Below are 13,558 nucleotides of genomic sequence, written 5' to 3'. Positions count from 1 at the left end.
AGTAACTCCTTTGCCCAATACTGTACCCGAGGACACGTATGGACCTAGCGTCTGACAATTATCGAAGGTTGTCTGAACGTCCCTAAGATAATGAGACGCAAATATTGAATTAGTTCTCCAATATGTGGATTCAATAATTTCCTTGAGGGCTAAATTCTTTTTAAAAGCTAATGAAGTTGCCACTGCCCTGACTTCATGAGCCTTCACTTTCAAAATACCAAAGCTCTGCTCTTCACACAACATATGAGCCTCTTTAATTAATTCTCTCATGAAGAAGGCTAGAGCGTTCTTCGTCATGGGTCTAGTGGGGTCTTTAACTGAACACCACAGAGCATCAGACTTCCCTCTGATAACTCTTGTTTCTTTCTATATAACATCGCAACGCTCTCACTGGGCAGAGAACTCTTTCTTGCTCGTTACCGACCATTCAGCTAGACCCAAAACATCAAAGGATCTTGGCCAAGGATTAGTTGGATCCTCATTCTTGGCCAAGAAACCTTCTTGGATGAACACACTGCATTGCCTTGTCTCCATCCCACCTTCTTCGATATGGCCTGAAGCTCACTAACTCTTTTAGCAGTTGCCAATGCTACTAAAAAGATAGTCTTCTTAGCAAGATCTCTCAGAGAGGATTCCTCTAACGGTTCGAATTTGCTAGAAGTTAAATACTTCAAGACCACATCCAGTTCCAAGCAGGTGGCCTGCCTTCTGATTGTTTCTTCGTCCCAAACGACCTAATCAGATCTCTCAGATCTAAGTTATTCGAGATGTCTAGATCCCTGTGTCTAAACACTGAGGTTAGCATACTCTTATAACCTTTGATTGTCGAAACTGACAAGTGTAAATCCTTCCTCAAGTAAAGAAGGAAATCTGCGATTTGGGTCACAGAGGTACTGGATGAAGACACTTTCCTGTTCTTACACCACTTCCGGAAATTGTCCCACTTCGACTGATACACCGTGATTGTGGAGGTTCTTCTGGCTCTAGCCACTGCACTGGCCACCTCCTCTAGAATATCCCCTCGCTCTGACCAGACGTTCGATAGTCTGAACGCAGTCAGACCCAGAGCGAGGGTATTCTTGTGAAACCTGTCGAAGTGGGGTTGTCTGAGTAAATCTACTCTTAGAGGAAGAGTCCTTGGCGTATCTACTGTCCATTCCAGTACCTCTGTGACCAACTTTGGGCCGGCCAAAACGGGGCTATTAAGGTCATCCTCGTTCCTTTGCTCTCCCTGAACTTCTTCATCACTTTCCCCAGCACCTTGAACGGAGGAAAAGCGTACAGATCTAAGTTTGACCAATCCATCAGGAATGCATCTACCGCCACTGCTTCCTGGTCTGGAATCGGAGAGCAATATGTTGGTAACCTTTTTGTTCTGGCTGTCGCAAACAGATCCACTACCGGACGGCCCCACAACTTCCACAGGCTCTGGCAAACCTCCATGTGCAACGTCCACTCCGTCGAGAGAAGTTGCTCTCTTCTGCTCAACAGGTCCGCACTCACGTTCTTCTCTCCTTGTATAACCTGGTGAGTATCACGACCTTTTCCTCTTTTTCTGCCCAAAGCAGAATTTCTTTTGCCAGATTGTAAAGGGGAAAAGAATGAGTTCCCCCTTGTTTTCGAATATATGCCAGAGCCGTGGTGTTGTCCGAGTTGACCTGCACTGTCTTGTTTCGAATCAACTCTCTGAAGTGCTTCAAAGCCAAGAAAATTGCCAACAGTTCCTTCCTGTTTATGTGCCACTTTGTTTCGTCCTTGTTCCAAAGTCCCGACACCTCTTGAGGGCCTAATGTCGCTCCCCAACCCGCGTCCGACGCGTCGGAAAACAAGACGAGGTCTGGGTTCTTCTGCTGAAGCGACATCCCTCTTGCTAACCTGCCTGGAGTTAGCCACCACTTTAATTCCTCCTTTACTTCGGCCGGAATTAGAAACTGGAAGGAATCCGGTTGCAATTTTCTTGGCCATGAATCCTTCAGAAAAAACTGAAGAGGTCTCATGTGCAGTCTTCCTAAAGAAATGAACCTCTCTAGCGAAGAGAGTGTGCCCAGTAGACTCATCCACTCTCTTGCAGAGCATCGGTCTTTCTTTAGAAAGTCCTGCACCTTCTGACTGCATTGGGCTTGCCTTTCGGGGACGGAAAAGCCCGAAAAGTCACTGCCGATATCTGAATCCCCAAATAAACTATCTGTTGTGGGGCTCCAAATGGGATCTTTCCCATATTCACTACCAGACCTAGGTCTTTTGCTAAGTCCAATGTTTGACTCACGTCCTCCAGACATTGACTTCTTGACTGGGATCTTATCAACCAGTCGTCCAGATACAAAGACAACTCTGATCCCTCTTAAATGTAACCATCTCGCCACTTGGACATCATCCTCGTGAACAACTTGAGGGGCTGTGCAAAGGCGAAGCATAGGGCCTTGAACTGAAAGACCCTGTCCTGAATCACAAACCTTAGATACTTCCTGCTTCCTGGATGAATCGGAATATGAAAGTATGCGTCTTGTAAGTCCAGAGTCGCCATCCAGTCCCCTGGACGTACCGCTGCCAGTACTGAATCGTTCGTCTCCATAGTGAACTTGGTCTTTTCTCTACGAAAAGATTCAGTTGACTTACGTCCAGCACTGGCCTCCAACCTCCCGAGGACTTTGCAACCAGGAACAGACGGTTGTAAATCCCGGAGATTCGTGATCCAGAACAGGTTCTATTGCTCCTTTCTCTAGCATGGAAGCTACTTGCTCCCACAGAGCCGCTTTCTTCTCTAAATCGTTGTAATTTGCCCCGAGGGCTCTCGGAGATGTTGCGAGAGGAGGTCTTTTCAAGAAAGAATCTTGTATCCTTCCCGAGCTACGTTGACAGCCCAGGGATCTGCCTTCATTTCTTGCCAAACTTCCCAAAAACCTTGAAGTCTGGCTCCCACTGTCGTCTGGAGGACTGAGTTCTCATTCTTTAGAGGGGGTCTTGGCTCCTCTTTTCGCGGGTACTCTCTTACCCCTAAAGGCGGGTCGAGGCGAATGTTCTTCCTCGAAAGGGCTGTTGCGACGGTCTAGTATCCTTTGGCGTCTTCTTCACCAACTTGGTTGGTAAGAACTTCTTAACTGAAGACGAAAGAAGATCTTGAGTGGCTTTCTGCGAAAGGGATAGAGCTATATCCCTAATCACCTCTGAAGGAAACAGCTGTTTCGAAAGGGGAGAGAACAGTAACTCCGATTTCTGAGAGTTAGAAACTCCTTTTGAGGCGAACGAACACAACAGCGATCTCTTCTTAAGCACTCCTGCTGTGAATAACGAAGCCAGCTCATTCGTTCCGTCTCTAAGAGCCTTATCCATGCAGGACATAATGCTCTTAGCTGTTTCTAAGTCCTGCGAATCCTCTTCTCCTAGGGAATTTGCTAGCGCTCCAAAGACCAATCCAAGAAATTGAAGACTTCGAAAGTCCTAAAAATCCCTTTAAATAGATGGTCAAATTCCGAAGACGTCCACCAGACCTTGGCCGACTGTAACGCCTGTCTGCGTGAGCTGTCTACTATACTGGAGAAGTCCCCCTGGGAGGAGGCAGGTACTCCCAGGCCTAGACTTTCTCCAGTAGCGTACCATACTCCTGATTTAGAAGCTAACTTAGCTGGAGGAAAAACAAAAGAGTATTTTCCCGCTTCTTTCTTCTCCTTCATCCAGTCATTCACCCGTTGAAGGGGCCTTCTTCGCCGAAATTGACATCGTCATTTTCAGGAAAGAGGACTTCTTTGGAGTCCTAGTCTTGGAAAACTGTGATAAGGGGATAACGGAGCTGTCGGTTTAAATTCCCCCTCAAAAACCAAAGCAATAAGACGTGAAGTCAAGAACCTTATAATCTGCAGAAGGTTCCGTATTCTTTTCTTCAATTACTTCCAACTCTTCTTCTGCTGAAGAAATGTCTTGTAAGTCGTCGTCGTATTGACGCTTCGTTGACGGACTAGCGTCCTGCCGCCTGCGTCCTGCGGCTACCGAGGCGTCGGCGTCCTGCCGCCTCTCGATGTCCTGCCGCCTGCGTCCTGCGTCCATCGTAGAAACGCCTGCTTCCTGTCGCCTGCGTCCTGCGTCCACCATTGGTCCCGCGTCCTGACGTTTGCGTCCTGCTTCTTCGGAAACTATTTTCCTCCTAGCGCCAGTTCGCCCTGCGTCCTCGGCGAACGCGTCCTTATCTTCCCTTTTAGAAGACTTAATGGGAAGGAAATCGTCCTTACACCTCGAAGATGGTTGTTCAGTAGCATCCCAAGACTTCACCAGTACTGCCAACTTGGACTGCATTTCCCGTAAGAAATGCTTCGTACTATCCTCCTGCATGGTAGACGACGAAGGATGAGGATTACGAGCTGGACTGCGACCTAAAGGAGAGCGATCCTGTACTCTACCCGACGGAGAAATACGAGGGGAGGATACATAAGAAGATGGAGGCGATTCTCCCATGGAAATACCATGCCGAGACTGGACGTAAAATCACCAGTGCGTCCTGCGTCCTCTCTAGTACGAAAAATCCTTTTCCTCTTGATCGGCACTGCGTCCCCGTCTTCCGAGGATGACAACACCTCAGGACTACTCCAAGCCTCACTGTCTTGCGCCTGTCTCTCGAGAGCCGTTGACGTCCTGAACGTCCTCTTGAGTGGGCGAGACACCACTGCATACCGACGTTCTCGCTCGGAAGTCGAACCTTCCGAGGACGCACACTTCCCAGTTACGCCTTTTCTGCGGCGAACTGCAACAGCCTGGGAACTTGCAACAGGACTGTTCGAAGGGACGCCTGACCGTGACAAAAACCTCTCTCGCCTCCCTTCGACTGTCGACATGCCTTCTCCCTTGGGTCTGGGAGCTTGACAGAGGTCTAGGTCTAGGAGCACGAGAGAGACGATCAGACGCCCCCTCCACTACACTTTCACTGACATCGAAAGCACTAACTTTATCTGTAAGTCGCTGTATCTGGTCGCCCATGGATGCAAGGGCAGCGAACACTTTCACAATATTTGTATCGTTCGTCTCCTCCGATACAGCTGCGGGCGCAGGAGATACCTGGGGAGAAGGAAACTACCAATTCTACATTAGAAGGAGCTGGAGAGGAAATACAATCACTCCTTTTACTCGAAGAATTTGACTTCTCACTACGAGAAACAGATCTCCTTACACGATCTTTCTCAAGTCTCTCAACATATTTCATAAAGACCTTCCATTCCTTCTCTGATAAATTCTCACATTCAATGCATCTATTCTCCCAAGTACACACATTCTCCCTACACTTCTTACAAACGGTATGAGGGTCGACCGAAGCTTTCGGCAATCTTACCTTACACCCCTCTTTTACACACACTCTAAACATACTTCCAGAGTCAGACATCTTAAAGAACAATCCAAAGCGAATGCCAAGCTAACGTTTCCGAGTACAATACCAAAATCCAAGATCAGTCAGCAACGAGAATGAAAATTCTAGCAGGGAACCACCAACAATGTTGCCGGTTCGGCTGGCAGAGAAAATCTGGCCCAATTGGGAACGGTTCCTAGCGCTAGCGCCACGGTAACGGGGTGGTGGTTGCCTGAACTACTAATAGGTTACTAGCGATTGCCGCGAGTTTTGAAAATTTCTGCCAGGTGGAACAAAGAATATAGCTATATATATACCTGCCAGGTAAGTGTCATACATTAAACTCCGGTATCTATACAAACCAGACCCGTGAACCTCTAAATGAGTGAAACTGTTTCTGGGAATTCGTTAAACATTTTTTAGTGCCAAGGCTTGGGACCTTTCCAAGCACTAAAAGGGGATTCGTGGTTCTCATCCTCCTTTCCTTTTCAGAATTTTTAAGAATGTTGGGCATCAAAAGTTCCTTCCTCAATTTATATTTTTTAATCCCCAGCAACTCTAGCAACCTAGCTGTTACATTGAGTGTATAATACTGTACTCCCACCTACAGATTTGGACCTAACCATCTAACATACAGAACTTCATCCTTATAGGATGAAGCTTTATATCCAAGTAAGCACCCCTTTTTCTTACAACATTACACATATGTACAGTGCTGCTCCACTGAAAAGCCCACATCTAGTCCATAAAGTTCTAAACTGGGAACAGGCACACCTACACATTTTAATAGCTGTTATCAAACTTTTGAGATTCTGTGTAATTTCATCCCATGAGATAATCCACAGAAAATTTTAAACTGGCATCAATTAGACTTGGGATAATGTAGGCACAGTTCTGAGAGAATTATAACTAAACTATACATCTAAAAAGATTCATATATATTATAGCATTATTTTTCCTTACAGTTTTTATATGCAAAAAATATATATCACTGAGGAATTTTATTGTACACCTTTATGTTGCACAAAGAATGTTTATATCTGTAATATTTTTCTTTTTAAAATATACTAAAAAATAACCTAACATATACATAACCCATAATGAGTGTGTTTCACTACGGACATGTTTTAAACTTCATAAGACTCAGAGGATTTACAGAAGCTGGCTTTATTGGTCACTCTCTGCTTCAAGACTATAACTGTCACACAACAGTGTTAGCCAGTATACTGAGGAACAAACAATTACAATAAGCTCTGCTTGTCATACATGGAATGCAAACTTTTTTAAATAGTTCCAGTATTGTGGACTAGTTTCATTAGACTACATAAAAATCTCTAGAGTACTAAATATGCACTTATAACTTACTTGTCAGTTATATTTTTGCAATAATTAAGATTAAGTTCTTCTATATTGTTGCACATTTCAGCAAATGTGACAAGGGCGGAATCAGTGACACTCTGGCATCCCCGTAATGACAACTGTTTTAAAAAGCCACCACATCTCCTACCTATATTCTCCACAACACGACCCTGTAAACAACAATTGTGAATTTTAAGAAAAATAAATTTCAAGTTTTGAATCATTGTAAAATGAAACATACATACTCAACAAATGAACTATTACCTTACATAACCATATACCTTGGTTTGAGGAGATGACCAATATTCATTAACTGAAAAGAATGTGCTCACTATGTGCTGGCCATAGATCTCATTTGGCAGGGTGATTACCTTGCTTCTCCTCACCAACTTCCTTCAGCATAAGCTTTGCCTAAAGATATATATTAAGTCCCTTCATTGCAGGAGAGAATGAAGAAAGCTTTTTATATGTTTAGACATTGTCTGCCAGGTGGGATGACAACCTTGTCATGCTAACAATCCATCAAAGATATAGGATTGCTTGAAGTCCAGATCATAAAAAAAACTACTACAGGCAGTCCCTTCTTATCAGTGGACTCGGTTAACGGCGATCTGGTTTTATGGTGCTTGTCTAGAGCCATAAAATCGGTGATTTATGGCGCCATAACATACCTAAAAGAGGCACCATTAACTGAAACTCTGCATCAAAAGCGCCATAAATCGCCAATTATCGGTTAATGGCAGTTTTTGCTTATCAGCACCCCACCGAGAACAGAACCCCCGAACCGGAGACTGCCTGTAGTTCAGCATGCCTGATCGGGGAGGTTGCTGTCAAAGGGGAAAGTAAAACACATGAGTTATAATCATCATCATCCAAAAAGTGTGAAGCTGTGAACACTGTCTTTTTAGATTTGAGACATGAAATGAGTTCCAATTTCTCTCTTCTGACTTGAGAACTTTCTTCTTGAATTCCCATCTATCTTCATCTTTGCCCTTTCTCCATAATTTTCAAGATTTCCAACTAGATGCTGTCCAGCATCTTTTATACTATCTACTTTGTCATTGCGACTTTGGGGTTAAAAGGAATGTTGTTCAGGATGCACTAGTTACCCTCGATACGATGATGCATAAGTGCTGAAAGCTGTCTGAGCCTGCTGTTACTATACCTAACTAGGAGAGTATACAGATGACCAAAGAATATCTGTCTCCAGGGAACTATGTTTTTGAAATGGCTCAGAGAAGTGAGAGATTGGGTATCCTCTGTTAATGGTCCAGGTACATTAAAGTTCCATTTACTTCTCAAGTCATCTGAAAACCTCAAGCAACAAGAACTATGATTATAATAATCTAAATATACTATTCTGTACAATTATCTCCGTTAAAAAATTTGACACTCAACTAGCAAGTTCCAACTGCAAGCCATCTTGCTAAGCTTTCATGTATGCACACACTAAAGCAGCATATTAGAACACAATTTTTGTAAAAACCTCATCACAAACAACATTAGTTCCTATCTGTCATCTTCCTAAATGCTAAAAAATTAATTCCAGATTTAAACTTTGTGCCCCAAAAGTAGGATATTTTGCACTATAGCCTTAACACAGGGATTGAATACTGAAATCTGATAAACAAGAATAGAATCTTACTGATGAAGTGTTATTTTTAAAAATAAATATGTAACATTATACATCACAATAAAGATAAAGACGTGAACTTTATAATGAAGTACTAAAACTCAATTTTGAAAAAGTATTATGACTGAATGAATAACAAACAAACTTCGGAAGTTGCATTTCTTTTCCACTGATAAATATATTCTTGGTAGCCTATGTCAACACTAAAAAAATTACACTACTAAATTAAAACAATTTGAGGGTGATGCCTCATCGTTTCTGTAGGTGACCACTGCTGGACCCTAATCGCAATACCAGGAACGAATCACCTGATAAGCTCATTCTGTTTATGCCTATGCCCATCATTGGGGAGGACGGTGGACTCCGAATCTGTAATTACTAGGCAGGTATATACGTACAAAACTTTTTTATTATAAAAATGTCTATATAAGCAACTTACCAAGCAATGACAAAGCTGAATCCCACATTGACAGGAGGTGGGATACTCCAAAACATTAAGTCATGTAATGAATTTGAAATATAAAAGTTACTAGCACTGACTACAATGCTTGTAATTTCCTTCCAGTTAAGAGAGCCTGCAGTAGAAAAAACTGCCTCTGGTTGGCACTCAACTTAACCTATAGTGGTATGGCAGTAAAGTCCTGGGTTGTCTCTACGTACTAAATGGGAACTTTGCAGTGAGGGAGTTATCCAATGGCCAGCAAAGTATCAGTGGGAGTTATGCAGACCAGGAGTTGTCCCACAGCTACCATAGCATCAATAGGTGCCCTTGCCCTGGGTGCAGTACCAACAACCAGAAAACACTGTCACCTACACTTAAATAAAACTAAAACTCATCCCCTGAGAGCAGTGGGTGTTCCAGGTACTTGTACCCCCTGGTTCCCAAACAACTTTGCACCTTACTATAAGGTGAAGAGATAGTAGGAGAAAATCCCAAGTTTCATCCAGCAATGTCATGCCAGTCACTATCCCAAGATGCTGCAAAATTTAAAAAAAATGTCAGCAGCAAGAATTCCATAAGAAAACTACAAATTTTTAATCAATTTGTATTCTTCATAGCTAACAAACCTGAGGTCTTAACAATAAGGCAACTTTCTAGCGCCAGCTGGAAACCAGTTAAAACAATCAAAGATTGTAAAGCAAGGAATTTGTGGCATCTGACAAATCATGCGTATACGAGGTGGAAGCTGGTCACCGACTGAGCTTGGAACCTGGTTTTTTGTTTGTATGGTATTTTTTCACTGCATGGAACCAGTGGTTATTCAGCAACAGGACCAACGGCCTTACGTGACTTCCGAACCAAGTTGAGAGTGAACTTCTATTACCAGAAATACACATCTCTAACACCTCAATGGAATGCCCGATAATCGAACTTATGGCCACCGAGGTGGCAAGCCAAGACCATACCCATCACACCATTGAGGTGCTCTTGGAACCTGGTGACACGTCAGTCTGTGTGTGTGTGTGTGTGTGTGTATGCTTTTCTTTTATCGTGGATTCCACCAAGAGTTCTAGGCTCTGTTAATACGTGTCCAGGCATTCCAGGATTTCTATGTTCGAGGTTTTTGGCATCTTCCATTACTGATCCCCATACACTTGCTGTAGGTGCCATTCCAATTTTTGTACTATCACTAACCCTTGCACAAAATGTCATTCCTGGCCTACTATGCCATAGTGGAAGGCTTTCTACAAGAAGAGGGGGAGCACTGCAGGGTATCTATTTGTCCTTCTGGGAAGGTTTCTCGCCTTCCCAAGCGGACAATTCAACGTCCCCTGCTTCCAGAAATTTTCCCTCTGCTACTTTCGATGCCCTGTCTCCTTCCTTTCCTTCCATTGATTCGTCTTTGGAAGCATCTGGGGTTGCACAGGATGCTTTCATGTATAATGTGGCCCCCTCTCTCACAAGAGGTAGGGAGGTAATCTCCCTCCCAGGAGGGAAGAGGCGACTCCATCTTCTTCCTTTGTTTCAGATACGGAATCACACAAGATGGCGGCTGCTTGGGTTCCCCTAGGCCAATGGGGTTTCTCCTTCCTTGGATGACCACTTGCCATCTTTAAAGAAGAATACGTAGTGGTACCAGTACCTCCCTGAGCTACACCATGAGTTCCATGATGTGAAGTAGCAGGCATAGCAAGTCTTTTCACTTCAGCTATAGCATTGTCAGGGGTAATTCCAAGTTACAAAGCAGCTACGACACCAAAAGAGGTACTTGTACTATCAGGTGTGACTGCAGCTGGTCCCATGGGTGCATGAGCAATTAGCAGTGCCATGATTTTTCACTGTTGAGAAGGAGACATTTCAAATTAGTGCATTTAGTGGTTAAGTATGTACACCTGAACTCACATGTGATGACTGTATGTTGGCCTCAAACTCAGTAGTGCTTGTATGGTAGCAAAACACTCTCTCTCTCTCTGTGGTATGTTGACCTTGTCACCGCTGCTGAATCCACAGCTAGGCCAAACTTGAATAGTTAATATGCTTTAATCATAATAAAGAGACTGAACTGCAAGCACTGTAGTCATTATCCTCTAAAATATAAAAGGTTACCTTTTCTAGAGGGCTTAGTAGTCTTCTGCACTTGTTCCTGTGGTATATGCCATGTGCGCACATGGCATATACCACAGGACAAGTGCAGAAGACTACTAAGCCCTCTAGAAAAGGTAACCTTTTATATTTTAGAGGATAATGACTACAGTGCTTGCAGTTCAGTCTCTTTATTATGATTAAAGCATATTAACTATTCAAGTTTGGCCTAGCTGTGGATTCAGCAGCGGTGACAAGGTCAACATACCACAGAGAGAGAGAGAGAGAGAGAGAGAGAGAGAGAGAGAGAGAGAGAGAGAGAGAGAGAGAGAGAGAGAGTGTTTTGCTACCATACAAGCACTACTGAGTTTGAGGCCAACATACAGTCATCACATGTGAGTTCAGATGTACATACTTAACCACTAAATGCACTAATTTGAAATGTCTCCTTCTCAACAGTGAAAAATCATGGCACTGCTAACCGGGAGCACCAATACCAGTTGTAAAGAAATGGGTTAGTACCTAAAAAATAATATTTTGTTTCATAATTGTATTTATTTATTCCTTAGCAAACATATTAGTATATGAGAGTACTAGTAGATATTTGAAAAATATCTATTACAGTGGCCTCCAAAATCACCATGAAGGATGTATAAGTGACATTCCACACCTAAACTGTTGTAATCTACTCAATAAATTATATGAATTCAGCATCATAGCCAAATTTAAATACTATATCTTCCCGAAGGCGTGACGATAACTGAAAATTGGCAATAAGAGCGCTAATAACCGGGAATCGGCACTGATAAGCAGAGATCGGTGCATATTGGCGCCGAAAATCTAGTTATCGTCATCACCAGACAAGGGGGACGTCCTATATTTCCAAAAAGGGTAACCCTGAAATAACTAATCCTTACAGTAAACCATACACAAAATCTGAACTGGTACCAATAAATAGTCCTTTACCTTCAACTGAACTTACCTCTATATCTGTCTGAAAATTGAAGAGATCAATACGCTGCCAATTTGAGCCATCCAAAGCCAGCACATGCCAGTAATGAGATACCTGAGCACATCGGCATAGTGAAACAACATCCAAATATGAAAATACACTGGAAAAAAATTGAAATTCATTATCAGAAGAAAGGTTATGGCAGACCATCATTTAGATCAACCACATGGGTATAATATTAGTAAAATTAAAATCAAAGTGCAATAGACCTTGATTTTCCTAAATTACCATTTATGTAAATTTCTATCTAAGCTATTCAGCAGAAGAAAAACTACAAAAAATATTCTTGAAAATTTGTGACCACACTGTAAACCTTGACAGACAATGTTCTTATACGTGCTCAAATTTAAAATTTAATATAATATTGTTATAATATACATACTTTACTGTAATAACAAATTAAAAAACACAATGAGAACAATTCTGAAAAATAAACTGAACTGATTCTGAGTGCCTTTCCTGTCCATACTTTGTTTAACAAATCCAACATAAAGCACTGCAGTATACTATAAGCTTAGATTTTCAAGAGAATCGCCCTATAACAAAGTTATTAGTGAGAGAGAGAGATCCTTAGCTGATAAACTTATTTTGTAGGTGAATTTTCCACACACGCCATTTTGAAGATTTCAGTTCAAGTTAACATCCACTGCATTTGATCTGGTTAGTATTCCTCGGTAGTCTGAGTTACTTTGAGTACTGTGACTGTTTCCATTAGCCAACCTCCTAATGACACATTTCTTTAAAGAATACAATTAAGGCATTCTAGCCTTTGATATCTAATGTGACTCACTGAAGTAGTAGTTTGGATGCTCTTGTCTTTCCTCTCTAAATGAGGTCAATCTAGTGTATTGTATTTAGTTAGTGTGGTATCCTTTTTCCAGGAATAAATTTACATTTATTTTATCACACCATTTACTGAACTTTATTTTCAACTTCTATCCAATGCTCAGAGAGTTTAAGTTACTAATGATAAGGACTCCTAGATCTTCTATTAATGAGGCTAATCTGTCTCCTTACTAAGTAGTGGTTCACATCTGGCATCCTTGGTATTATGGTCTATGTCCATGATTTTGTATTTCCCTTAGTTAAAGATTATCTGCCATTTTAATAACTATTCACCTATTTTCCACAGGTTCTCTCGCAACTATTTTCTGCAGTATCATCATCACCATTAATAACCATGTTGGTGCATCAATATTCTTACTTATTTTGCTAACCAGATGTAAGTCTTGGTCATTTATATAGACAATGAAAAGCAAAGGACCCAGTATTCAACCATAACTATGAGCCATGCAATCATTATCATTTAGCCAGTCTGAGGGTGTGCCATTAAAATTAATTTTGGTGTATAAGACAAAATATATACCTTAAAAAATACATACCAAATTCACATGTCAGACTTAAACACCAAGTGTAAACAATTCAAACTTTAAAATTCTGTAGCTTTTAGTTTAATGTCATCAATGGTAATGCAAGGTCGCATAATACCGTCTCATTATGTAACATGCATTATGAAGCAGATTTATCAAATATCTTTTCACAGAATGCAATCTGGAATAAATATATTTTAAGGACTCCCTGTATTTCAACAGAAATTCATGCTCTTCATGCCTACACTAACCTACAGTAGTATAGCTCTCTTACCAAAGACTTACAAAATATTTTTATGAGAGAACTTCAGGATCAGTGTGACAAAGTGTA

The 13,558-nt window shown here is 41.8% G+C and overlaps 1 protein-coding gene across 3 annotated transcripts in view; it reads right to left on the bottom strand.

Annotated features, from left to right (window-relative positions):
• Positions 1-13,558, bottom strand: part of LOC135208799 (F-box/LRR-repeat protein 20-like) — a 57,435-nt gene that overhangs the window by 28,694 nt on the left and 15,183 nt on the right. For all 3 annotated transcript variants that reach the window (XM_064241329.1, XM_064241331.1, XM_064241332.1), the window contains exons 3-4: positions 11,828-11,957; positions 6,695-6,858 (exon numbers count right to left, since the gene is read on the bottom strand). In XM_064241329.1, coding sequence (XP_064097399.1) covers positions 6,695-6,858; positions 11,828-11,957 — 294 coding nt within the window. The remainder of the gene's footprint in view (positions 1-6,694; positions 6,859-11,827; positions 11,958-13,558) is intronic.

This window comes from Macrobrachium nipponense, chromosome 35, assembly GCF_015104395.2.
Source record: "Macrobrachium nipponense isolate FS-2020 chromosome 35, ASM1510439v2, whole genome shotgun sequence".
NCBI lineage: Eukaryota > Metazoa > Arthropoda > Malacostraca > Decapoda > Palaemonidae > Macrobrachium > Macrobrachium nipponense.
This window is presented reverse-complemented; position numbering and strand designations above follow the sequence as displayed.